At 33.4% G+C, this 25,935-nt stretch overlaps 5 protein-coding genes and 1 long non-coding RNA gene across 9 annotated transcripts; 4 read left to right on the top strand and 2 right to left on the bottom strand.

The window, feature by feature from the left end:
* The first annotated feature begins 282 nt into the window (after nt 1–282).
* Nucleotides 283–6,332, top strand: LOC108743175 (N-acylneuraminate-9-phosphatase). 4 transcript variants are annotated; one of them, XM_018478643.1, is made up of 3 exons: nt 283–818; nt 4,513–4,680; nt 5,477–5,564. In XM_018478643.1, exons 1-3 carry the CDS (start codon nt 738–740, stop codon nt 5,504–5,506), a joined length of 279 nt encoding a protein of 92 aa, XP_018334145.1. In that variant the 5' UTR covers nt 283–737; the 3' UTR covers nt 5,507–5,564. The 4 variants fall into 4 exon arrangements, with proteins under 4 accessions (XP_018334145.1, XP_018334141.1, XP_018334144.1 ...); XM_018478639.2 differs by having other exon boundaries at nt 289–818; nt 4,513–4,684; nt 5,477–6,332; XM_018478642.2 differs by lacking the exon at nt 283–818 and adding an exon at nt 883–988 and having other exon boundaries at nt 4,513–4,684; nt 5,477–6,332.
* Nucleotides 971–4,170, top strand: LOC108743171 (neurochondrin homolog). The gene has a single exon (XM_018478634.1). The coding sequence runs from the start codon at nt 1,272–1,274 to the stop codon at nt 3,486–3,488; it is 2,217 nt and encodes a 738-aa protein (XP_018334136.1). The 5' UTR covers nt 971–1,271; the 3' UTR covers nt 3,489–4,170.
* Nucleotides 6,333–6,374: 42 nt separating the features above from the next.
* On the bottom strand, nt 6,375–10,966 carry LOC108743176 (centrosomal protein of 104 kDa). Its single transcript, XM_025977061.1, has 13 exons — nt 10,254–10,966; nt 9,960–10,124; nt 9,681–9,904; nt 9,404–9,620; nt 9,124–9,335; nt 8,477–8,787; nt 8,018–8,365; nt 7,819–7,956; nt 7,633–7,764; nt 7,357–7,570; nt 6,988–7,289; nt 6,617–6,864; nt 6,375–6,542 (listed from the first exon to the last, which is right to left on the bottom strand). Exons 1-13 carry the CDS (start codon nt 10,291–10,293, stop codon nt 6,391–6,393), a joined length of 2,703 nt encoding a protein of 900 aa, XP_025832846.1. The 5' UTR covers nt 10,294–10,966; the 3' UTR covers nt 6,375–6,390.
* LOC108743177 lies at nt 8,700–12,659 on the top strand. Its single transcript, XR_003231601.1, has 2 exons — nt 8,700–8,815; nt 11,505–12,659. It is a non-coding gene; the product is annotated as an uncharacterized LOC108743177 (long non-coding RNA).
* LOC108743166 (DNA-directed RNA polymerase II subunit RPB1) lies at nt 12,509–19,846 on the bottom strand. The gene is made up of 17 exons (XM_018478628.2): nt 19,736–19,846; nt 19,161–19,430; nt 18,959–19,103; nt 18,737–18,898; nt 18,388–18,679; nt 18,094–18,315; nt 17,885–18,016; nt 17,424–17,661; nt 17,055–17,363; nt 16,828–16,996; nt 15,788–16,771; nt 15,214–15,683; nt 14,992–15,154; nt 14,703–14,935; nt 14,438–14,641; nt 13,846–14,344; nt 12,509–13,791 (listed from the first exon to the last, which is right to left on the bottom strand). Exons 1-17 carry the CDS (start codon nt 19,811–19,813, stop codon nt 12,668–12,670), a joined length of 5,694 nt encoding a protein of 1,897 aa, XP_018334130.1. The 5' UTR covers nt 19,814–19,846; the 3' UTR covers nt 12,509–12,667.
* Nucleotides 19,847–20,498: 652 nt separating this feature from the next.
* Nucleotides 20,499–24,772, top strand: LOC108743195 (T-complex protein 1 subunit gamma). Its single transcript, XM_025977074.1, has 9 exons — nt 20,499–20,610; nt 20,672–20,733; nt 20,882–21,058; nt 21,566–21,763; nt 22,530–22,766; nt 23,098–23,181; nt 23,236–23,559; nt 23,757–23,961; nt 24,297–24,772. Exons 1-9 carry the CDS (start codon nt 20,577–20,579, stop codon nt 24,617–24,619), a joined length of 1,644 nt encoding a protein of 547 aa, XP_025832859.1. The 5' UTR covers nt 20,499–20,576; the 3' UTR covers nt 24,620–24,772.
* Nucleotides 24,773–25,935: the final 1,163 nt, after the last annotated feature.

Below are 25,935 nucleotides of genomic sequence, written 5' to 3'. Positions count from 1 at the left end.
ATTTTGTTAGGTCAGTTTATTTTGTGGTTGTTGCTGTTACCCTTTGTATATCTATTATCTATGGTTGTTGCTTTTGTTGTGTAACAATCTTAAGATCATAGATCACTTTATTTTATGGCTGTTGATTTGGTATAACAGTCTAATATTTTAGTTGTTGATTATTTCTGTGGTTAAACTCTAGGAAAACTAATTCTGTTTTATCATTTTATTAAAGAATTATTTTTTTTTATCTGCATAAAAGGAATCAGTTATTAATAGCAAAAGTAAGCAAACACATCTATTTCGAAACTATTACCTAAAGTATGATAACAAAAGATAAGGAACGATCATTGTAACAATATAATCAGAGGTTAAATGTTAAAATAATTTATTATCATCCTAAATGTTCATAATCGTAAATATTGTTGTTAATCATGTATTTAAATAAGTAGCTGCGAAATTTTAAACAATTTCGAATTCCCACATTTCTCCATTCCCTGTTTGCGTAGACAACTCGGAACAATGCGTGTATTTTGCATAACAATCGCCTAACAATAAAACCGAAGGGATCACGCTAAGATCGTTCATTGTTTATTTGTAGTGCTAAAGAATTAAGATACATTTGTTTGCTTGAGATAAAAAGTTTTCGTTCAATAGAATTTTCGAGACTTAAATAAAGTGCAAGAAAATCCGTCATTTACAGTAATCTTAAAATATAAAGGCAGTGGTGTATTTAGGTTAAACAAATTGTAAAAAATATGGTTATATCATCAATTTTATTCGATTTGGATAATACCTTAATCGCAACGAGGAAAGGTGATAAATTAGCGTGTAATAAGGTAAATTATATTAACTGATTGTTTGCTTTTTGATATAATTTTTGTAACTTAGTAATAGTCCGACTCTGTTAAAGTGATCAGCTGGTTTGATAATTTTTAACGCATGCTATGATCGCACGTTGTTTTGCGTGATGTTTTCTCTTGCGTCGCAAAAACCCCAATAAACCATGGTACAAGTTAGGATATTTTCAATATTTTAAAAGTCAGTGACTTAAAGACTATTTATAACCGAGGGAATTCGAGATATACACAATTACCAAATTTAGAATCAGGGCTGTGGCTGATTCTAAATATAACCTCAACGCGTATCTGAAACAGATTCAGTTTTGTACGAAATCGCTGAAGCGCTGTTCCGATTCCCATAATTGATTTTGATTAAGTTTTGTAATTGCAAAGCATCAAAATATAAAAAGTGCAGTTGTTAGAGTTTTGTGTGTCTCGTGTAGTTTTGCTATGGCCGGGGAGATATCTGACGCCGTTAAAAAAATAGTGGCGATATTGAAAAATGCCACTAGCGATACTGAAAAATTTGCTGCTCTTTTCATGGTAACGAAGCTGTTGAAAGGTAAAGACCATAATAAGCCTGCTTGCAAGAAAGCCATATTCGAGGCAATTGGTTTTGATTTCTTGAAACGGCTCCTTTTAACTTCGGATGTTCCTGTTGATTGCCCGCCATCTATTTACAAGTCTGTAGCATTGTCTATATTAACATGCTTCTGTAATGAAGCTGAGTTAGCAACTCACCCAGAAATGCTGGCCAACATACCTGTTTTCTTGGATATTGTACAACAGGCAGATGCAAGTGATTATGATGATAACCTTATAATAGTAGGAGAGGCCTATAATTGTTTAAAGTCAATTGCTTCGTTTGAACCAGGACAGAAAGCCTTGGTTGATGTGGGAGCTATTTCAAAAATGGCAGAAATTTACTCTCAACAGAGCTTTCAAACTGATGAAGCTTTGAACATTTTGGTGGTCCTTGTTAGTAAGTTTGGACCAGAATCATGGGATAACAAGAACCATAAGGCTTTCCATAACATTATAAATAAAATTGCTCTCGATTTTGAGACAGATCATGATGAGCGGAAATTTCAGTTATGCACATATCTTAATGCTTTGTTATTTAATGCACCTAAAAATTCAGTAAACAAGAACACTCCTTGTGAAGAGACCTGGCCCCATAGTGTGTATAAGGGCCTATGTGATATACTAATGAGTAAAATAGGCAAGGACCAAAGGAATCCTGCTCTGATATTAGCTTCAACTTGTTTGAACCTTTTAGGAGTAGAATGGGTATTGAATGATGAGGAGAAAGGAAAACAGCTTTTTCTGTTGCTTATTCAACTTGCAGCCATCGAAGTTCGAATGCAACTTGATGGGAAGAGCTTAAAACAGGCCCAGTCTCAAGCTGCACTTATTACAGCTTGCTACATAATTTTAGAATTATCAATTAATTATATTGCAACTGATGTATTAGATTTGGATCAGAAAGAGAAGCAAACATTGTACACTGGTTTGAAAGGTGCATTTTCAGCTGTAATTGGTTTACTAACAAAAGTATCAAATGATAAAAGTAAAGATAATTTACCTGTTGAGGACAAAGTATTTGTATGTGCTTCAGTTCGTGTTCTCGTTGCTTGGTTGGCCCAGGAAACTTCAGCAATGCGACCACAAGTCTACCAACTTTTGCCATTTATTCTGAGCTTGGCAAATGAAACGTTTCAAGCTTCGAAGGCTAGAAGGATTGCCGAAAAGATGGGCATTCCCTTGGAAAAGGACTTTGGACCTTTGTCCCAAATGGATGTTTTGAGAATACTGCTACCTGCATTATGTCATTTGACCGTGGAAGATGATGCTAGGAAAATAATGTTGAAAGTTAAAGAAGAGGAAACTCTGTTTGATTGCTTTGAATTCCATTGGATGATTGTCCATAGGAAGAGGCCACCTGTTCCAAGATCAGAAAGATTGAAGGTACTCAACCAACCGCTTCCAGAATTGACACCAGAAGTTTTGGAAGAAATGAAAGATTCAAGGGCTGCAATGGTCAGTATTTGCAACATTTTTATGAACATCACTGTATTAGAAGCAAAATTGGTGGAAGAGAGCGCCTTATTCAATAAACTCTTGAGGTTTATTTTTGAAAATTTACCTGAGTTGAAGAGCATTCCCGAAAATTTAGTTTTGCACGGACATCTTGCTATTTTAGGACTACTATTACTAAAGCAACAATCCAAAATGGTAAAAAAGAACGATTTTTCAATTTGTCGTTACATTCAGGCAACGATACGCTTTCTCTGGGACGCCTACGTTGTCGATGAAGCAAACGACCCAACTGCTTTGGTGGTTTCTATAACGTATAAAGAATTTTGGATGGAAATAATGGAATTGTGGTTTCTGGGAATGCAAACAATGTCTGCTGTACTCGCTCAAATACCATGGATTTCCGAATTTGCGATTGAAAGTGGATGGGCTGAAGACATTGTAAATACTTTAAAGAAAGTCAAAATTGGTACTCTACCTCCTAACGTCAAGTCAGCTTATGAGGATTTCTTGTGCCATTTGGTTGATGCTAATGAAAATGTTATGGAAGTTCTCAAAAAAGCTGACGCCCTTAAAATGTGCAGAAACCATAGGTTTATGGAATTAGGAAAGAAATTATTTGGAGATTAATGATTTCATATATGCTTAAAGAACGGTTTGGTTTGCCTAAGTACCTTTTTATTTGAAGAATTGTAAACGAGAATGGCAACTGATAAGCGTATTTTTTAATATTTTTTTGTTAGCTTTATTTGAACTGTTAAATGTAAGATGTAATAACTAGTACCTTCAGTAGAAGACTACTATTGTTATGTGTATATAAAAGGTGTTTTACGTACTTTCGGAAATAATCAGTTACCTCGTCTAATATAACTTTTTTATTATTTCATTAAAAAGTTTTGGTATTTTTTTAAGTTACACCTTGCAATAGGGGTATATAAGGTAGATACCCTGCATTTCGTGTAGGACATTCTCAAGAATTATGTAAATATTGTGATATACCACAGCAGAATGGAATACAAACTATTTAATAATAATGCTATTACTTTTAAATTTATTTTAAAATTTGTTTGCAACTGAATTAAAAAAATTAAAGGTATTTTGCATTTATTTGAATAAATACATTTAAATAAAGATACCTCGTATTTTCATGAGTATTCTATTTAAACATTTTATGTCTGAGATAAATTTTGTTGTAGTAAATATTTTGTTTAAATAGACATTGTTTGCCAATACATTCACATAAGGACGCTCTATTTATTTGTATTTTTGTAAGTGACACTTTTATATGAATAAAAGTTTGCATCAGATGCTATTTTCGTCTTTTAAAGTAGTCTAGTTCACCTGTCCTCAATTTTCTAAAATTGTCGCTTTCTAAACAAGATGTCTGAAAAAAGTTAGATTCATCTGACGCGTTAGTATTTATAACGTTTCATATAAATGAACCAGTGGAAACCAAAGTTTAACTGCGTGGATTTATATCTACCAATTAATCCATTGCCACTTACGAATTTTAAAAGATTTATAAATAACTAAAAACGTCACCTTATATACTTAGAAATTTCGTTTATTAAATGAAAGCTGTTTTGGAAAGTTACAATTTTAAAAATGCATTTTTGTATAATTTATCTCATTTTTTTATTTACTTTTTTTGCAGTTGTCTGAAGTTTTATGGGAAAAATATGCTATTCCTTTAGACGTGGCTGCATCTGTGTGTGCATCATTTTTGCGGGCGTTTCGGAAATGCCCCGAGAACACTGAAATGGGTCTTCACGAATGGCGAAGACTACTTTGGGCCAAAGCTCTTAATTGTTACAGCAGCTTGGTGGGTATGTTTCCCCATTGATTAATGTTTTCCTCCTCTTAATGCCACCACCAAATGAAGCACAGCTCCCCCGTGCAGTCTATAGTTTGCTATTGTTTTGTTATCCTGTAATTGTTTGCCTTGATATACTAATCGTTGTTGTGGTGGGGGAATTCCCTCTTTTTCTTCAACTTTTTCTTTGAGTCGTAAAATATTGTCGGTAGATTCTATATTGATGTCCAGTTCAGATCCAGTTAATGTGACAACTTTTATTAGCATCGTAGTTCAGAAAAAATCATGAGAAGAGTTTGTTGTCGGGGAAGTACAAAGATGGTTGTTTTTAACGATGGATAATAACGCACTTGAATTTACCATTTTTATAAAAAAACTGACATTTGTATGTGTCAGAGAACGTCACCGAAACAGATGTGAAATGTGCAAAAAGAACATAGTTTGTTTAGAAACTAAAATAACTATTAATAGCAAACGTCGGGATGTTTACTACGAAGCGATATTTAATAAGCATCATGTATAATTTTGGACATTTGCTGTAAATGACATTACACTTATGTTCTGCCACTAACAAACTAAATAATTTATTAATGTCTATTTTAGTTTCATGTGTTAATATTTTCGTATTCGGAAAAATTAATGCATTCAGTGCACATTATTAGGAGAGTCATAAGCTATTGAAAATATGTATAATATTTATTACTGAATATCAAAGCTTTTAAAATCAAAATTCTTTTTGTTTATTTAGTTTTAACTTTAAAAATACTCTTTTCTGATAATTTCATATTTTATTTCTTAATTCCAGATGAAGTTTATCAGAAGTGGGTCCATTTGAGGTATTATTACCTTTCACTTGATACAAATATTAAAAATTTCTTAGTGGAACTTCACAAGCATTACAATTTGGCTTTGATCACAAACGGGCCATCTCATTCGCAATGGGAAAAAATAAATATGTTGAATCTCAGGAGCTATTTCGATGTTATCTTGGTTTCGGGTGATTTACGTTGGGAAAAGCCACATCATAAAATATTTCACATGGCTTGCGAGGAGTTGCATGTAAGTCCTTGTCAATGTATTATGGTTGGTGATAAACTAGAAACCGATATATTGGGGGGTATAAAGGCGAAATTAGCGTATACTGTTTGGATACCTTTGTCACCAACGGAATCTTTGAAAAAAAATGATCCTCAGCCCGATTACGTCATTCATGATGTAACTAGACTGTGGAATATTTTGGATAAAAGTAAATGTTTGGAATGTTTGAATTCACCAGATCTTTGTGATTCAAACAGTAATCAAAGTGACGGTAGCTGATTTTTTGGGTTTCAATTAATATACTGTTACTACCTGTTTTCTTTTTATATACATTAGCAAATAAGAGGAAGTGATCTCTCTTATGTGTGTATATGGGTATGTAGATATATCTAGTCGTAAAATTCAAATATTTAAGGTTTTATTGTTTTGAATTTCATGAGATTAAAATGTTAAAGGATTTTTAAACATATAAATATTTTTAAAGGTAGTAGTAAATATTTGTAAAAAGAATATTTTAATAATACTAAATGTTTACATGAACAGTTTTGTGGTATCAGTAAGTACTTAAAAACAAAGTGGGATATCGTTTTATATAAACAACAGTAAATAAATATGTATGTTTATTTTTCTTTTATTTCTGAATAATTACTTTTAAATAGTGGAAGATAATAAATAACAATCTTAGAATTGTATCGTAACTTGCTTGCCTTGATTCTTGATTCTTTTATTCATTGGACAGGGATTATCACCCATTAAATGTTTTCTCCAGATTTCTTCTTGGTCTTCTAAATTTGCGTGGCACAGAGGACATCGATTACAGGCTTCAGTTAATTCTATAATAAAATTTATAAACTTATATTATATAAACTATCATGTTTTGAACTTAAAACCTATTTAAAATACTAACCGCTACATTCTTTTGAATGTGTTTCAAAATTTGCTACTTTCACAGCTTCAGTGCATTGGGAACATTGAGTGTAGTGTTCCCTTTGTTCGCAATCCATAATTAAATGTTCACATAAAGTAGCTACTTCTATAACTTGACTACATTCTTGACAACGTATTAACATTGGACAGGAACGCCAGTAGTGTGAGTTTAGCGATTTGTTAATATTCAATATTTCTGTTTCCGGTTGGTGACAGAATATGCATTGTCTGGATAATTATATATACATAAATAATTGTAACATTTAGCGACAGTAGAAAGAATATTTATTTCTTATGTCAGGTCTATCGAGCTTAATAGGTGCCAATTATTATATTTACGTATTTACTTACTTTTCGGTGTCTTCTTGATTTGAATGATTGCTAGGAGTAGAGACGCCACTAATTGAACTATTGCTGCTTTTTTCAACTATGTCTGCTTTTGTTTTTTCGCTGTTCTGGACTAAATTTCCACCACTCAAACTTTTAGAAATTAGAACATTATTCTCGAATTCGGTTGCGGCAGCTACAATATTTTTCGAACTTGCGGATTTGTTGAGACTGTTTACATCTATAATAGGTTCTGGGCTTAAGCACGTACTGTTTGCAGCACATTGCTGAATTAGACGAGTTCTTTCCAACTGTTCTTTTTTCCTCTAAAGTCATGACGAGTAATTATATATATATATTTGAATTTTGAGATAATTAAGAAAGTTTTATTACCTGTAGGTCAATTTTATCGAATTCTTGAAACAGCTGCCTATACAGCAAGTTTCTGCGTGTAATATCGTCGTCTGGAGGTAACTGTTTTCTAACTAGCCTAGGATTTACTCTATAAACAAGCACTAGAATCCTTTCAGCTACTTTGCGAACCGCTTCTGCAGGGTGATGAAGACCACTTGAACCAAACTCTGCCAATGTTCTACATGTTAAGCCGCTAAAGATTGAAACATTTTAAAGTAATTTTAAATTTTATACAAAAAGTTTTTTTTTATTTGCCTATTTTTTTCAGTAGATATTCCGTGATTTATGATCAGTTGCTCGACCATTTCAGCCCTGCTGAGAGCTAATCTGGGATGTGTGCTGCTACTTAAAGGTCTACTAAGATGTATTGGAATTATATGAAGTTCTCTATAAACAAACTTGTAAGTGGTTATATTTTAATAATTAATTGCAGCTTTTTACCGGACACTACTGCAATCTGCCATAGTTAATATTGTGTGGACAGCCATATGATTAATTCTTGTACTGGTGTCTCCACTTTTCGTCAGCAGTTCTGGAAGAAGTTTGTCTACACTTCTGGCAACTTCAGCCGATGAAACTCTACACAATATAAAACAATAACATAAGGAAATACAATATTGTAATTTTTTAAATTTCTCACCGTTCAGGAACAAACTGTATGAAAAATAATCTGATAACTTCATTAGCAAGGTTGTAAATAGTAAAAACTTTATCACGTAGCGCTCTGTGTAATAGAAATATTGCGGCCCTTGCGGTTTTGTTAGCGGTGTGCATTTTGGTATGATCGTAGGCTAGAAGTTCTTCTTTTAACCTGTTTAGACCTTCTTCTTTGTCCAAATACTGTTTAGAATAGAAATTTTCTACCAGATCAACACCAAAAACTAAAATTGGTAGTGCGGCTTGTTTTTTCTCTCTTTCGGTCAGTTTTGAAGTTGGTTTGTAATCGTAATCTAACTGACATTCTCTCAGGAATTCATTTGTTTGAGAACTGCCATGTATTGATGAAAAGAACCATTAATTACAAAAAATTAATCAGTAATAATAAACTTTAATTTCAACTTGCTAACTAAGATTTTTTTAATAATAAAAAAATACTTGCTGTCTTAAAGCTGGTAACGGTTTCTCTTCATATTGTTCATAGGTTGATTTCACAATAGATCCAGCAGACTTGTTCCTTCTACGAAAAGATCCTTTACTTTGAAGACTGGTAGGACTTCCCGTCGATGGTGATGAATTCTTGGGACTTTGATGATTTCTATTGCCATGGAGAGGTGATACTGGTCCATGATATATGTGTGAGGTGTTTGGAGAACTTGATTGTCTTTCTGCTACTATTTTCATTTGGGTTGGAGATACAGATTTTTTAGCTGAATCGACATCTTCCAAACATTCGTCGTTTTTTGGACATACCTTAAATTTATTTTGCTATTTTAAGTAGGTAAATATATAATTTAATTTAAAAAATATTTGATAATTGATAAGGTACGGCATTCGCACTTTTCTTAAAGTGAAAATAATTAGGAAGCTTGATATTGGGGCTAGATGGACGTGAACCAGTATTAGTTTTTTTTCCTTCTTTTATCCGATGGATTACTATGGTTGGTATTTTGAAGATAGACGTAAGGGCGAAAATGCTGAGAGAAGGGGGAGAACTAATTCTGGATTACGGTCATCAAGTCCAAATATGGTATTCTTTTCAGATAACACCGGCCGTGAAAGCCGTAACTTTTTCATTAAGATACATACCCCTTCAATTTCTAAAAGTTCGTTTATATTTAAATTTTTATAGAGGTCAGCCCGAAAATCATCGCTTTGATTTTTTTTCAATCTTGCTTTTTCGTAATCTTCCATTTCAATTGCGTGGCGTTTTTCCAACTCATATTTTCCCAATTTTTCTCCTCCAATTCTTAATTCTTCCATCGCCTTTTTCAACTTCCTTGCATACTCAAATCTTTCGTCTACAACATTTTGTATAAATTTAGGAAACGAATTTAATTAGATACCTTAAATGTGATATTTTACTTACTAATAACCGCCAAATGTTTCTTTATCTCCATATTTTTTATGATGCTAGCTACCTCGGTGTCAACGTACATTTCAAATGCTAGGTCATCGTAAATAGAAGAATATTCAGGATCGTTAAATAAATTTTCTAATTTTTCATTTTCGCTAAGCTCACAATGGTTTGAAGGCTTTTTATTTTCTAATTGTAGACCTAGTACGTTTACTGCTATAAGGCTGACCTACACCATACATTTTTCGATTATTTGAATAAAAAGACAAGAATATATACTTTTTAGTACCTGGTTATATACATTGTGGAAATTTTTGTGGTTGATACCTAGCTTTAGTTTTAAAAAGGACGCAATAGCTGAAGGGACATTGACTGATTTAAGCTCTCTACATTTAAAATCTGTACTTTGGTTGTCTGATAAGGTAACATATCCCAAATATTCCCATTTTATGTTAGAAATGTTGTCTACGGTATTGGTGTCTTGATTACTGGCATATAATTCGACCTTAGATGCTAAAAAGTGTACAGCATTTTGTTTTTGTAATGTGATTTTTCCATTATTACTTACGAATCAAAAATTGATGGGTTAGCATTTGTATTTTAGTAACAATATACTGTTTTGCCAATTTTAATACTATTTCTTGGGGATAATCGCAATTTTTAGGTGATTGCCAGCCCCTTACCGTAGGACCGTGTGAATTTAACTCGCTACTTTTATATTTTTGATCCTCTCCTGAAAAACAATACCGCAATTAGTTGTATTAATTAATTATTGAAGGTGGAGGAAAAAGCTATTGATTTTCATAAGCGTTAACTGATAAATGAGTGGATGTTTTCTGGCGTTTATTAAACTATTAGTTACCTGTTGTAAATATTACATTATACTTGATTTTTTTGGGCATCTTCGGTTATACTGCATGGCTTACGGCATTTTTGTAAAAGTATTTTTTTTTGCAAAAACAGTGTTCAATTCTTTCTTTTTTTTAAGTAAACGTTTACATTTATTTAAAATTGCAAACTGATTATGGTTACATTTCAATCACTTGTATATTGCATTTGTTATGTGATTAGTAAGTCTATCACAATGAATTTTTAATGTGGACGACTGACGACTTCTGAAGAGATATTGATTAGTTTTGTGCATTGAGTTTTAAATAGCGCGCTAGTCTGTTGAATGAGATGTAGATAGTTTAAATCGTGAGCAATAGATGGCACTGTAATTTATCTGAAGTTTTCCTGGAAAAAATAATTTACTTATATTATTGTAATTATTATTGAACATTTATAAAGCTAGAGAGATTTTCTCGTAATGTAACACATTAGAAAGTGTAGAGTGAAAGTAATTTCTATTTGTTGAAAAAGAGTAATAACCGGTAAATGAGTAAACTAAAAGAGTTTCATCTTTAATTAACACCCCATGTAGTTTTTGGAAAATATTCGATTGTTTGGATTCCTTTGATTGTAGGTATTTCAATGAACAAAACGAATGAGTTTGTATTGAGCGCTGTCAGCACAGGGCACAGTGGTATTACGTAGTTAGTATCGGCAATTTCTTATGCTGAAGTGTACGATATGTTGCATACCTATTTACAAATAATTCTTTAAATTTAATTTTTCAAACAAGTTTAAACACAACGAAAGGGATTAAACAAATTGTTCACAAAAGTGAATTTCGACCACTCAAGGTAATGGTGCTAAGTTTTGAGCTCACAATAACTGTTAGGGGGGGAAGTACTAGTTCAACTTTATTGATTGGCCCGTACCTCTTCTGGCAAAATGCTGTACTAACAATTATATTTAAAATTCAAATGTTGGTACTTATTTACATTTTAAATTCCTAACCTTAAGTCATTAAATTGGTGCGTTTCCATCCTATTTAAATTTGTTGTTGTCGTTTTGAATAATGTACTTAAACTTTTAAATAATATTTGCTTTTTCAATTAATTTGTTGTATGTTGGCTTAGAGTGAAGTGTAGTTTTCTTATTATAACGGACAATCTTTAATGTTTATATTTTCAATAACATCTGAATTGAAGACAGGTATTATTGAGTTGAATTAAGTTACTTTTTTAAATATCTAGCCATTATTCGATACCCCGTATGTTTATTTTAGGACGTCTTCCAGTTGAGCTAACATACTGCATTGAAGATTTGTATTAGAGTAAGCTACAATTCCACCTTTTTCCAGGAAACTAAGGTAAGACATTTTATATATGTACTTTCTTGATGAATATATAAGTTATAAGTGCATTAGAATTTTTGTATCATAATTGTTATTGTTAGTTATATATACGCGAAATAGACAAATACAATTCTTTCTCTGCCCCTTTCCTTGCCGCAAAGACCACCATGATTGCACTCAGGTGCACTAGAAAAACTAACTCATGACAGCATATGTAATTTAAACTAAATTAGTACCTAACCTAACAGGCTCTGTTACATTTCTATTTTGTTTCCTTCTTTTCTCTTACTTCCCTAAATTTAATTACTTTTGTTTTTTTAATGTTTAGTTCTAATCTTATCTTTTCAAAGGATCAATACTTGTCGTTAATAAAGAAGTCATCTGTTGCGCTAACGTATTTTCGTCTTACAACTATACCACCTTAGTTTATTCTAACCATTGTTTCCTCCAATTAACTTACAACTGTATAAACTTTATGTCCATTAATGTAATTCCTCTGTAATTTTCATTTTTTTTTGTGGCTACTTTTCTTAAAAATCGGTGTTATCTCTCTCTTTTCGTTTCTTCTTTTTATATTAAAGTGCATCACTATCCTTCCATCACTTCCACCTAAGACTTTTTCAAAATGTTTAAACCATTCACTTTAATCTATCTTCTCACTTGTTTTCCCAGGTATTTTTTTTATATATTTATTCACATATTTGTTTGAAACCAACTAAAACAGTTATATTACAGATTAAATTAGTTTATAAAGGTTTAAATGAAAGAGTATACTTTATAAACAAAGTTTATGTTTTATTTTATGAACAAATTTTTACATTACTATGTTTATGTGTTGTATACTTTTTAATTATAGGTATACAGTCACCTTAAAAATAACACCAAAGTTCTTAATTAACTTAGTATATTTTCTTAAACAATTTTTAAATTATGGGTCTATTTAAAGCAATATATTAACAAATTTAATGTACATGAAATATAATGAAAATGTGTTTACTACAAACGCAGTAGTGATTTTAAATCACTCATAAGAAAATAACAACCTTTATAGAAAAATTATTAAATCTAAAAATAAAATTCATAAAAGTACATTTTTAATCTTGGTCTAAGTCCGGACTTGTCGGTGAATAACTTGGAGACGAGGGCGAATACCTTGGCGGTTGAGGTGAATAGGCTGGACTCGCGGGAGAATAACTCGGAGATGTGGGTGTGTATGTCGGTGAAGTAGGTGAATATTTTGTACTTGCATTGGGAGAGTACTGAGGAGAAGTCGGTGAATAGGATGGGGAGGTTGGCGAATAATTAGGAGAGGATGGAGAATATCTGGAGCTGGCTGCGGGAGTGTGCTGTGGAGACGAAGGAGAGTAACTTGGTGACGTCGGGGAGTAACTGGGCGAAGTGGGAGAGTATTGAGGACTTCCTCCGGCGAAAGATGGAGATGTAGGTGAATAACTCGGAGACGTGGGTGAATATTTAGGTGATGATGGTGAGTAACTCGGCGAAGCTGGTGAGTACTGTGGAGAAGATGGGGAGTAACTAGGAGATGTGGGGGAATAGCTGGGAGAAGTAGACGAATAACGAGGTGACGAAGGCGAATAATTGGGGCTCGTAGGAGAATAACTAGGTGATGTTGGACTATAACTTGGACTGGTCGGGGAGTAACTAGGAGATGTGGGACTGTATGAAGGGCTTGTAGGGCTGTAGCTAGGACTGGTTGGTGAATAACTTGGGCTAGTAGGTGAATAGCTGGGGCTTGTGGGTGAGTAACTTGGAGAAGTCGGTGAGTAACTTGGACTCGTGGGTGAATAACTGGGACTTGTTGGCGAATAACTTGGCGAAGTAGGTGAATAACTTGGCGAAGTAGGGGAATAGCTTGGCGAAGTAGGCGAATAGCTCGGGGACGTGGGACTGTAACTTGGGCTCGTTGGCGAGTAGCTTGGGCTTGTTGGACTATAATTTGGACTAGTAGGAGAGTATCCTGGAGAACTAGGAGAATAACCCGGTGAAACGGGAGTCATCGATGGCGACGGTTGATATGCTGGACTTGAAGGACTATATGAAGGGGATGTCGCACGCGGCGAAGGAATGTACGGTGACATGGCCGGTGATTGAGGTGTCGGAGACCAGGCTCCATATGCTGGTGACATCCCTGAAGCGTCGGATGCTGCTGAAGGTGAAAACGCGGGACCTCCAGGTGTCATACCACTTCCCATTAGATCTAAAAGAAATAATAGTTAATGATTAAAAAAAAATTAAACAATGAAAACCATACTTTGTGGCGACCAAGCGCTACCGACGTAAGGCGTTGCACCCTGGTTCCAAGGCGTCATACCACCGCCAGGACTCATACTAGGTGTGGCCGCTGATCCGAAGAACATGCCCGATGATAAGAGGTCTCCACCATGGGCTTGGGGTATCGCGATACCCATTTTGCACTTTTCAGCATCTAATAATAAGTCGAAACACCCAGTTCCCATGCGGGGCAATTGACCGAGGATAATATTTTCGGATACACCACGCATAGGGTCGACTTCGGCGTGAGAGGCCGCGTCCATCAGGACATCAACCGTTTCTTCGAATGAGCATCTCATAAGTGCACCAGTGTCTTGTCGATTAATACCGTGACGTGTAATAGCCATCAAGTGACCTTTTGCAGTCATAACATCGCAAAGCAGAGCCAAGTGTCGATAGTTTACGTATAAACCATAGAACTGTAGGACGGCATTCATTTCTTTTTCTACAGATTTTCGAACAGCTTCTATTCCGAGGACCTGTAAGAAGAAAACGCAGCATATGTCAAAGTGGTTGGTAGATAAATAAGACCACCATTTTAAACTTGAGGCGGTTATGAAAATTGCCCTTACCGAAAATATTTCGCAAATGTCATTGGAAAATGTTCGTACAGGGTCTACGTCTCTCTCAGATAGTACTTTCATTAGACTGGTTCCATCAGTTTCCAATAACCACTCTGCAATTGCCTTGAACTCTCCAGTTTCAGTAATAACGATACGTTTCTTACTGTCAGTTTGTGGCAAGTGCATATACACTTTTGAAATGGCTTCAATACCCTGAAAAATCAAACTATACGTTAGAAGCACTCCACCCATGAAAAATGAAATTGAAACATACCTGTAGAGTCATGTCACTTAACATATTTGCTTCGATGCATCGTAAGAACATATCGTCGTCCATTTTGTCAACTTCTTCATCACCCCCTTCGCCAAATTTGCCGTCGTCGCTATTCATTATGCGAATTCGTAAAACAAGTTTTTCTGCGTTATCGTCGTTAAAAATGCAATTTAGGTCGTCACCAAAACCAGCATTAATTTTTTCAGCGATCTGTTCCATAGTCAATTTTTTATCTGAAAGTAATATTTATAATTATTATGAACTACACTCGCTAGTCCAATTAATTTACCAGTCATTCTTTTTCTGTCAAGTTCAATACGTAGGAGCCAGGGTGATATTCTAGTTGGATCAAAATCAGGCATTTCATAGTATACATTCACGAATTCCTGGTCCTCAGGGATGACGGTATTTTGTGGGTCAGGATCGTAATAGATAGCTGTATTTGCTGTAACCTTTTATGAAAAAAAAAAAAAAATTAATAAAGTCAAACAGTAACAGATCATATAATTACTTTTCTGAGTGTAGTATGTTCCAGTCTACACAACACATTTTTTGCTTTCTCTGCATCTCGAGCTGCAGCTCCTGTTAGAAAGACCGTCAACGAAGGAGCTTTAGGTTTCTTTGAGATGTTAATAATTTCCTTAAGACGTGGTACACCCAGCGTTACATTTTTTGAAGATACACCAGCAAAGTGGAAAGTGTTCAGTGTCATTTGAGTGGCAGGTTCACCGAGAGATTGTGCGGCCAAAGCGCCGACCATTTCGCCTGGATTAGCTTGGGCCTGTTGGAATCGAGTTTCGATTTCTCCTATCAACCATTCAAAAGCTTCAGTGCTAAGACGGAACTCTTCGGAAACGCATTTTGTACATAAAGTGGATCTTACAAGACATTGGAATAGTAACGTGGCATTTTCGTTAGCTTGTTTGGAAAGTCTATCTTCTCCGGCTACTATAACGCATTTTTGCAATAGTTCTCTCACGCCTAAAAGAATAAAAAATATGTTTGAATTACAAAATAAAAACGCAATTCTAACCACGGTTGAATAAATAAAACACAAATAACTAAGTAAAGTTTAAAGGTTATACCTTGAATAACTCTTAGTGGTGATAAATCTGTCGGGGCTCGCTTATTAATGTGGAAGATCTTTTGTACATTCCAAATCATTCTCTGTAGATTACAGGGCAACACCACTTTTGATTCACCACTGGGGAAAATTTGTCTCAAGGCTTCGCGGTCCTTTTGCAGTTGTTCCCATTCACGCTCCAATTCGGAAATAACGTCTCCAGAACCCATCAACTGTCTGATTATATCTTCATTAAAAATTCGCCTCAGATATCTCTCGTTACTTGGATCAAATCGGAATTTACGTTCGAAAGCAGTGTTACTTAATTTTACTGTGGGAAGGGTCTGAAATTCGACCATTTCACCACAAAGGCCGTCCTCTCCGTAACGCAATTGGATAAGTTGACCAACAGAGTTTCTTACGGTACCGTCGTAGTGTACCATAACTGACTCCATAGCTTTTATAAGACGTCTTTGGATATATCCAGTTTCGGCAGTTTTTACAGCAGTATCAATAAGACCTTCACGACCACCCATAGCGTGAAAATAAAATTCGGAAGGAGTGAGACCGGCCAAATATGAGTTTTCAACGAATCCTCTTGATTCAGGACCATAGTCGTCTTTGATGAAATGAGGCAACGTACGTTTACGGAAACCGAAAGGTATACGTTTACCTTCAACATTTTGTTGACCTACGCAAGCAATAACCTGGGAAATGTTGATATTGGAACCTTTGGATCCTGCGACTACCATGGCTTTTAAATTATTGTATTCAGTCAAAGATTTCTTAGCACTGCCTCCAGTTTTGTCTCGAGCATCATTTAGGATTCTGTTTACTTGATTTTCGAATGTTTGCCTCAGGGTATTACCGGGCGTAGGTTCCAATTCCATATTGTGGGCTTTCTGAATTACTTCAATGACATCTTCTTTAGCTTTTTTGATTGCTTTTTGAATTTCTAGATATGTTTGGGGATCAGCAATGGTGTCACCGATACCAATACTATGACCTTAAAGGAAAGGTGAAATTTAAAATGAAATATATATAAGAAAGAAAATTGTTTACCTTCCAATAATAGCCAGTTATTTACCACCGTTTGGATATTACCATAGAACCTGCCACACACTTCATGTCCCAATTCTAACATACAAATATGTAATAGAGATCCAGCAGAAGTACCCAGTGTTTTTTTACATAAAATTCCCATTACTAGTTCACCATGCTCTACCATTACCTGAATGTAACGTTACTATTCGCATTTTTTACAAAATAACTTATTTGCTATCTTTTACCTTTGTGTCCCCTGGAGAAATCCACTTGTATGGGCCTTCGTCTTCATCATCTGGATGTGTAGAATGCGTCCTGATCATGTTAACATTTCCTGGAATTATTAGAGAAAATAGCTGTTTCCCAGTCCACAATGGTTTTGGTTTGAGAATAGCTGGTTTCGGCATTTTTCCATCCCAAATGGGCAAAAACATGAGAAGGTTCATCATCTGCTCTTTTTCGATAAATACGTCACGTTTTGTCATTTTACGAATAGCTGTCAAAGTGTCTTGCACAATACCCATGACAGGCTTGTTTGCTTGTGGGGTAATAATCTAAATATTAAAAATAGAAAAATAATACAATAAAAAGCAATAAAAAATAACTAAACTTACTTGACGGGGTGTAATATGTAAATTTTCCACTTCAGCTCTTGTTTCCATACTTTGCGGCACATGTAGATTCATTTCATCACCGTCAAAGTCAGCATTATATGGTGAAGTGCAACTAAGATTCATACGAAAAGTAGACCAGGGTAGAACTTTAACCCTGTGCCCCATCATACTCATTTTGTGAAGGGTAGGTTGACGATTAAAAATAACTAAATCACCGTCACGAATATGCCTCTCTACCCTAAAAGTGGCGTAGAAAATATGTAGAAACATGTAATATTAATGTACATTTTGTAACTTTTATGTGGTATATAAAATATTTGTATATATATATAAAAAATTATGATCCTGAGCTACAAAATGTACTTGATGAAGATATAAACGTTAATATTGTCATTAATAAAAAATGCTTTGAAATACATACATTTAATAAGTAAATTAATCACTAAAAACAATTTACTTACTTATATCCACACTGAAGGTGTAAATCAGAGGGTTTAGGGTGAAATCTTAAATCAATTCTTTCACCATTGTCTCTGATGATGTATTTTGCACCAGGATATTGAGAATTACCTCTTTGAACAAGCTCTAACATTCTAAAAAAAATATGAATCTATTACATTCTATTATTATTAATTTATGAAAACATTAACAGAAAAATATTTTTCCTTACTTATCAAAATTAAAAGGTGTTACTATTTCGGGAAATGTAAGATTTTGTGCAATGCTTCTTGGCACTCCAACTTGGTCAATTCGAAGATTAGGATCTGGAGTGATAACAGTTCGTGCCGAAAAATCAACACGTTTACCCATAAGATTTCCTCGAATCCGACCTTCTTTTCCTTTTAGACGTGCTTTAATAGCCTTCAGAGGTTTTCCCGATTTTTGCATTGCCCTAAAATACAATTAAATTATGAAGTAATTAATATTACACAAATATTTTTTGAAAATAATTGCTTATAATTACCTGGGCATCCCAGGCATATCATTATCAACCAAAGTTGCCACGTGAAACTGTAACATTTTAATATTTTCGTTGATTACATGAGCTGCAGCACCTGCTGCTTCATTACGCTGCAATTCATTATTTGATTTAATAATGTCTGCAAGTTTATGTGTGAGATCATCTTGATTTCTAGCAGATCCATACATAACAACTGCAGGACGTACTGGCAATGGAGGTACTGGAAGTACTGTTACTATCATCCAATCAGGACGGGCGAATTTTGGGTCCATTCCCAATATGAAACATTCTTCATCTAAAATAAGGAGCAATTTTAATGACTGCCAAATTATACATTTTTAATTATATTTACCTGTTATATGTTTTAAGATCTCCCAAACTCTTTCTGCAGAAAGAGCAATTTTTTTTTCTTGGGAATCTTCATTTGCATGTTTCCATTCAGCTGTTAAGTCAAGTCCTACTCTTTTAATATTAGGTTGATACCGACCACAACCACCGTGACCCTGTCTTTTACCTATGTAATAAGAAGGGTTTATTAGATTAGATATATTTTATCATTTAAACAAAAAATTACCAGGATCTTCTCCTTCTTTTCCTACATCCATCTCATCTCCACCTTCACATATATTTTTTCCTTTGCATAAATCGTACACAAAAGTCAATCTTTTTCTTGGCTGACCTTTTGATTTCATAACTACTTCTTTAATTTTGGGATTATTCTAAAAGAATGCTGTTATGATTTCAGCCTCATTGTACCAATTGTTAAAGTTACTTACGGGACTAACAAGAAGTTTACTGCAGTAGAAACAAACACATCTCAATATTTTTATAGTTTTTGTAATAAATCCTATGTGAAATACGGGTTTTGCAAGGTCTAAGTGTCCAAAATGTCCTGGACATTCTGACATGTTTCCTGCACAAGTCTGACATCGAGAATGTCGATCCATGACCCCTTGCCGGGGATCCATAAGACCTCCAAGTTTAGGGCGGCCCGCTTCCATGGTCTCTGGAAAGCGGATGCCACCTTCTGTGACAGACATACGTCTCTAAAACAAAACAATAGTGAGAACATTACTGTATCACTATTGCACCACATTCTCACTCCATCATACAATAGATCCGTGTCAATGCAATTTTTAATATGGATACTAGGTAAATATTTAAACGAAAACTTATTTGCACTATTAACTTTTAGTAAAACTCAAACTTTTGGCCTTAAAACAGGTTTTTAAAATAAACAGCAACTAACTCCTTCGTTGCCCGCCATTATTTTTTCATAAGAGTTTAGTAGGTTTAAAACTTCATTTAAATCATTGCTGGAAATATTAATGTAATTTATATTTTTGCTTACAATTTCATCAGGGCTGAGGATGCCGAATTGTACCCTTTTTACATATCTTAAAGGAGCTTTACTATCACTAACAGCCATCTTGTTCGGCTACGTAAAGTTTACTGATGTTTGGAAAGTTTACTGGTCATAGATATTACTGAAGGTTAACTGCTGTTTACTGACTTTGTAAAGGGAGTGTCTCCTATACAGTCCGACCGTATTTTTAAAATTTTTAAGTGACTGATATATAATAAGCAGATAATCTAAAGCGGTGGTTGGATACGTAGTGAAATATTCGTATATATAAGCTGTAATGGCTATGATCCATTCAAATAGATTAAAATTGAAATATAATCCGACAAAATTTTTTTTTTTATAATCATAAGGTTACGTCGTGAAAGACAATACGAATGAAACGGCGATGTCATGGTCATGTTCTTTCTTTTGTTTATGGAAATGTGGACGTACGTGTGATTTTACTGCTTTTCTTAGGTATTATCCCCGTTTTTTAACTTATGTGTGGGCTTAAAAATAATAAACACGGTCGATTCAATCTATGACCGTCAGCCTATGCAGGTAATAAATTTATACGCACGGTCGAGCCTTTCTGTAAAATGATTTTACCTGAAAGTCATGCAAAATGCCGTTAAAGTGTCAATATCCACAGCATCTGATCTATTATATATCTCTCATCCATGATGGCATCCATGGTCAATATCATAGATTAATATGCTGTCTATCTGTGATGCTGTCTTTGTCTATGATCATAGGTCTATGATGTTATTAATTTATCTATGTCAATTTATATTTTGAGGTGATCCTGAATTGTGAATTCTGCGAACCATACAGATAAATTAATAAAATGTTTGGAGGAAGAACTCCTGTGCTTGTATTAAGTAAGTTTTAAAATATATTATTAATAAAACTACTTGAAAATAATTAAAAATGTAATCGCAGGCCAGAACACTAAACGAGAATCGGGTCGGAAAGTTCAGCTGGAAAACATCAATGCCGGAAAAGTAAGCAAGCACGTGCTACTTGAAGCACAAATTACAAGTTAAATTGATTTTCGAATAATTAAATGTTTTGTTAAAATTTTACTAATTCAGTAAAAGTATATAATAACTAGAAATCAAAGAAATATTTCTACCTAACCTTACTTTTCAGCAAATAGCAGACGTGATTCGAACATGTTTGGGGCCCCAAGCTATGTTGAAAATGTTGATGGATCCAATGGGAGGAATCGTAATGACTAACGATGGAAATGCGATATTACGAGAAATCACAGTGCAACATCCTGCTGCCAAGAGTATGATTGAGATTGCTAGAACACAGGATGAAGAAGTGAGTTAATTAAATTGATATGTTTTTATTTTAGTTTTGAGATTTGTGTAATATAAAACTGTTTTCTACTATGTGTGATTATTTGTCACTACATAATTATTGTTAAATAGTTTAACATTTATACAATTGATTTTTTTCATAAATACCAAGTTTTGTTGTTTTGATTTATCTAATCTCTTACATTATGAGAAAATGAGAAAAATAAAAGTTAAACTTTTTGATGTGGTTAATAACAATTTCAAAAGAATATGATTATTTCATATGCAGTTGGAATAATAAGAATAACTATTGTATAATTATTGTAGGATAAAATTTAAAAAGACAATATTACAATATTTTATGATTCAGTGCTTTATGTTATTTAAACAGAAAAAAATATTAAATTAAAGCAAGATGTTACACAAAAATAGATTAAGCTTTAATCTTTGTATTTTTTTAAATAAGTTAATATTATTTATACACTGTACACTGTTCAATTAATTTCAACTATTGTTTTGGTTTTTATAGGTTGGAGACGGCACAACTTCAGTAATTGTTTTAGCAGGAGAGATTCTAACAATAACAGAACAGTTTTTACAACAGCAGATGCACCCTACAGTAATTATTCGTCAGTACAGGCAAGCTTTAGATGACATTGTCACATTAATAGAAGGGCCTCTAAGTGTCCCTGTGGATAAAAATGATAGAAATGCCGTGGCTGGTGTAGTAAGTGTATTTGTATTTATTTAAAACTTGTTTTAAAATGTTTTTTGACTTTGCACATTGGTCAATTTGGTTTATCAGTTCCTTGCATATTCTTGATAAGAAGAATATACACATATTGAATAATAAAAACTTTAATTAAAATACAGCCTTTAAAAGTTAAATGAAACATTGAACAATGCTACAGCTACAATTACCTATCAAAAGCGTTGACTTACTTAAGCATCGTTAAAAAATAGTAGCATATAAGATACTCTCAACAAAGACGTAGCATAATAAAACATTTATATGTGGAAGTAATTTTGTTCTACACAAAACATTTGTCATTTTGTTTTTATTCTTCATGTATTTTTTTAATTTCGGAGAAAATAATACTGTTTGTCACTGACATGTTCAGTGATTTCTAAAAATATCGGAATTAAATAAATATGATTGTTGTCTGATACTAACAATTTCTTATTTTTTTGTTATGGTATAAATATATAAAGAATTAATTGTTAAGGTGATTTACAAAGTAAATGATTAATAGTATTTAATTTGAACTATAATTACGTTACGTAGTTAAAAAAATTGATAAGTATCTTCCATTTTACTTGTATTGATGGTGTTACTATTTTCAATTGCAAAATCAATATTTCGATAAGACACCCTGTATAACGAGATTGTACATAATTATAATAATAATAGACTATACAAGGCGATGTAGTTTTGTACACATATAATCGTTTATTTATTGTAATGGAATGTCAAGCAGTTTTAATATTTACAGGTGAAAAGCTGTATTGGCACCAAAATTCTTAGCAAATGGGACGACTTGGCCGTAAATATAGCTTTAGATGCAGTGAACACTGTTACTATAGTAGACAATGGTCGTACAGAAGTTGATATTAAAAGATATGCTAAAGTAGAGAAAATTCCTGGTGGGGCTATTGAAGATTCGCAAGTACTTCGTGGAGTGATGGTGAATAAAGATGTTACACATCCAAAAATGAAGAGATACATTCAGGTATATTGTAATATATTTAATTAATTTATTTATTATTTGCTTCTATAGGGCTTTGGCCCTTCTTACACATTAGTAATTTGACATAGTGTGATCACATAGGTGCATGCGTTACATTTAAAGATATGTAACAATAGTGGAAACAAAAATAATATTTGATCTGAGGTTGAATTAGAGATAATAAATAACATTTTCACTCTTAGTATTAGGTGTAATTGAATACAATCTTTTGTATTCTGGTCTTAAACTATTTTGTAGGCATTTTATCACTATTTTAGTTTTTATTTCCATTTGCACAATGTGTCTGTTATTTAATGTGTATGTGTTACATTAGAATCCCAGGATCGTTCTATTAGATTGCCCTTTGGAATACAAGAAAGGAGAGTCCCAAACAAACGTGGAGCTTTCTGGTGAATCTGTAAGCGAATGATTTAATTTTTTCCATTTAATTTAATTCGTTTGTGTTTTTTAGGATTTTACGAGGATGTTAGAGATCGAGGAGGAGCACGTCCGCAAAATCTGCGAAGATATAATTGCACTGAAACCAGATGTGGTGTTTACAGAGAAGGGTGTATCAGATTTAGCCCAGCATTATCTTTTGAAAGCTGGCATCAGTGCAATTCGTCGTGTTCGTAAAACAGATAATAACAGAATTGCCAGGGCTTGCGGAGCTACTATAGTGAATAGAACTGAAGAGTTGCAAGAATCTGATGTTGGAACTGGTTGTGGACTTTTTGAAATTAAGAAGATTGGTGACGAATATTTCTGCTTCTTAACTGAGTGTAAAAATCCCAAGGTAAATAACTTATTTTCAGATCATTGACAGATTTTTAACTTGGGAGGTAACTAAAATTCTAAATTCAAATTAAATGTTACCAACAATCGTCTTTTTTATTTACTTTTAGTTTTAATTTTGATAACAGTTTGTTTTATTTCAAACTTGTTTTAGAAAAAAAAAATGCAATATGTATATTTATTTTTTGTTTGTTTTAGGCGTGTACTATATTACTGCGTGGAGCCAGCAAGGATATTTTGAATGAAGTTGAGCGTAATTTACAGGATGCCTTACAGGTGACCAGAAATATTATAATCAGCCCACGTTTAGTCCCTGGTGGGGGAGCGATTGAGATGGCTGTTGCACAAAAACTCCAAGCTAAAGCTACTCACGGTCCGTATGCTGCCATGGCACAAGCTCTGGGTATGCCGATTTTCATTTAAAATAATTTATTGTGATATGTTGTGTTTAAAGTAATTTTGTAGAATATTCATCTAAAGCAAATATTGAATTTATTTGCTTGTTTAAAGTAAAGCACATTAATAATTAAAATTTCGTGAAGTCTGTATGTTCACGATAACTAAGAAAATTGAAATTAAAATTAATATCACTCAATATTTGATTTTCTCGATTAAACACGATCACTGTATTAGAAATGAAGTTTCAAATTATTTTTTCAGATAACAAAATTCAAGTAATAAGTATCTAAAATATAGTGTGCTTATAGTTTTCAAAAATTAGTTTTTTCTGTATTCTAGAAATTATTCCACGAACACTGGCTCAAAATTGTGGAGCAAATACAATTCGTACGCTGACAGCATTAAGAGCCAGACATGCAGCCCATACGGATGCCAATCGTCCATGTATGTGGGGCATCGATGGCGAAACAGGCGAAATAGTCGATATGGAGAAGAAGGGCATTTGGGAGCCTCTTGCTGTTAAGTTGCAAATCTACAAAACTGCCGTGGAAACTGCGATATTGTTGCTTCGTATCGACGACATCGTTTCAGGTTCAAAAAAGGCAGGTGACAAAGACAAGGAGCCTCCAAAACCATCTGAAATCGCTGAAGGTAAAGAATAATTAATTTATTTAACATGATCTTCCTACTCTTTTTTTTAACTGCGTATTTCGCTAATAATTGCTACCACATTGCATTTGTAAAATCACGTAACAGTTACTTTTTTTTTAATAATAATGTTAGTTCCCAGTGTTTTTGTTTGTTTACAATATTAAATTGTAAAAGCTACTGTAATAAACATTTCTAAAAAACACTGTTTCATTTTTTTACACTTGTTGAATATACTTTGTGTATATGAAAAGGCACTTTTTGGTTGGTATTAGTATATTAGCAAAAAAACGAATTGGCCGCAGCATTAAATAAATAAATAAGTCAAGAAATAGACTAGAAACGTGCACAGAAAAGCAAGTAAAATTATAAAATAATGCATAAAAATTATGAATAAAAGATATAATATGGAATTATAAATTTCTGAAAGTAAAAATTACAGATGTTGCTCTTGTATATTTCGCAAAATTTGTTTATCATATTTAAATCAGTTTGTTTGAAGAGGACGGAAACAAAATGTGTGAAGTCAAATATTTGTGGGGGTGCTCTCAACCCTATCTTTTGGACCTAAAACTGTAATTTTCGAAACTAAAAATTACAAGTGTTATAACTTTCATAGTTTACAAAATGCATTTGCGAGATTTTGATAGGTTTGTTTGCACTTAACGCGGACAAGATGTGTTCAGTCAGATTTTTGTAACGGTGCTCTCAACCCTCCTTAAATTTTGCAATTTCTAACAGTTAAAATTACAAGTGTTATGCATATTTTTAAAATTTCATTTCTCAGATTTAGATAATTTTGTTTGTTGATAATGGGGTCAAAATGTGTACTTAAATTTTTGTAAGGGTGCTGTCTACCCTCCGTTTTAAACCTATAATGAGAGAAATTTCACTGATCTTTCTATTAATACCTTCATGAAAAGAAAAGTTGCGAAATTAAAATGGGAAGATGTTTGTATAATAAAAAAGGAATTCTTTATTAGTGTCAGCAAGTACACACTAGATGGCAATACAGTCCCTTTGGATATTATGGGTGTTATGACTTGCATGTTTTTAAAATTCGTTAACAAGACAAGTTCTTCCCTCCTATCAGTTACTGTGAGTTCAAAACTGTTAACACCTTTGCTTCGAGTGGTAGAAATTCACTTTTGTGAACAATTTGTTTAATCATTGTCTTTGTGTTAAAAATTGTTTGAAAAATCAAATTTAAAGGAATTGTTTATAAATAGGTATGCAACACATCGTACACTTCAGCATACATTTTATATATAATATTTTGATAATTTTGTTTGTAGAGCTAAAATGTGTAAGGTCAGATTTTTGTGAATGT

The sequence above is a fragment of the Agrilus planipennis genome, unplaced genomic scaffold, assembly GCF_000699045.2.
Source record: "Agrilus planipennis isolate EAB-ADULT unplaced genomic scaffold, Apla_2.0 scaffold393, whole genome shotgun sequence".
Taxonomy (NCBI): domain Eukaryota; kingdom Metazoa; phylum Arthropoda; class Insecta; order Coleoptera; family Buprestidae; genus Agrilus; species Agrilus planipennis.
Note: the sequence above shows the minus strand (reverse complement) of the source record. Positions and strands in the feature narration are given on the sequence as shown.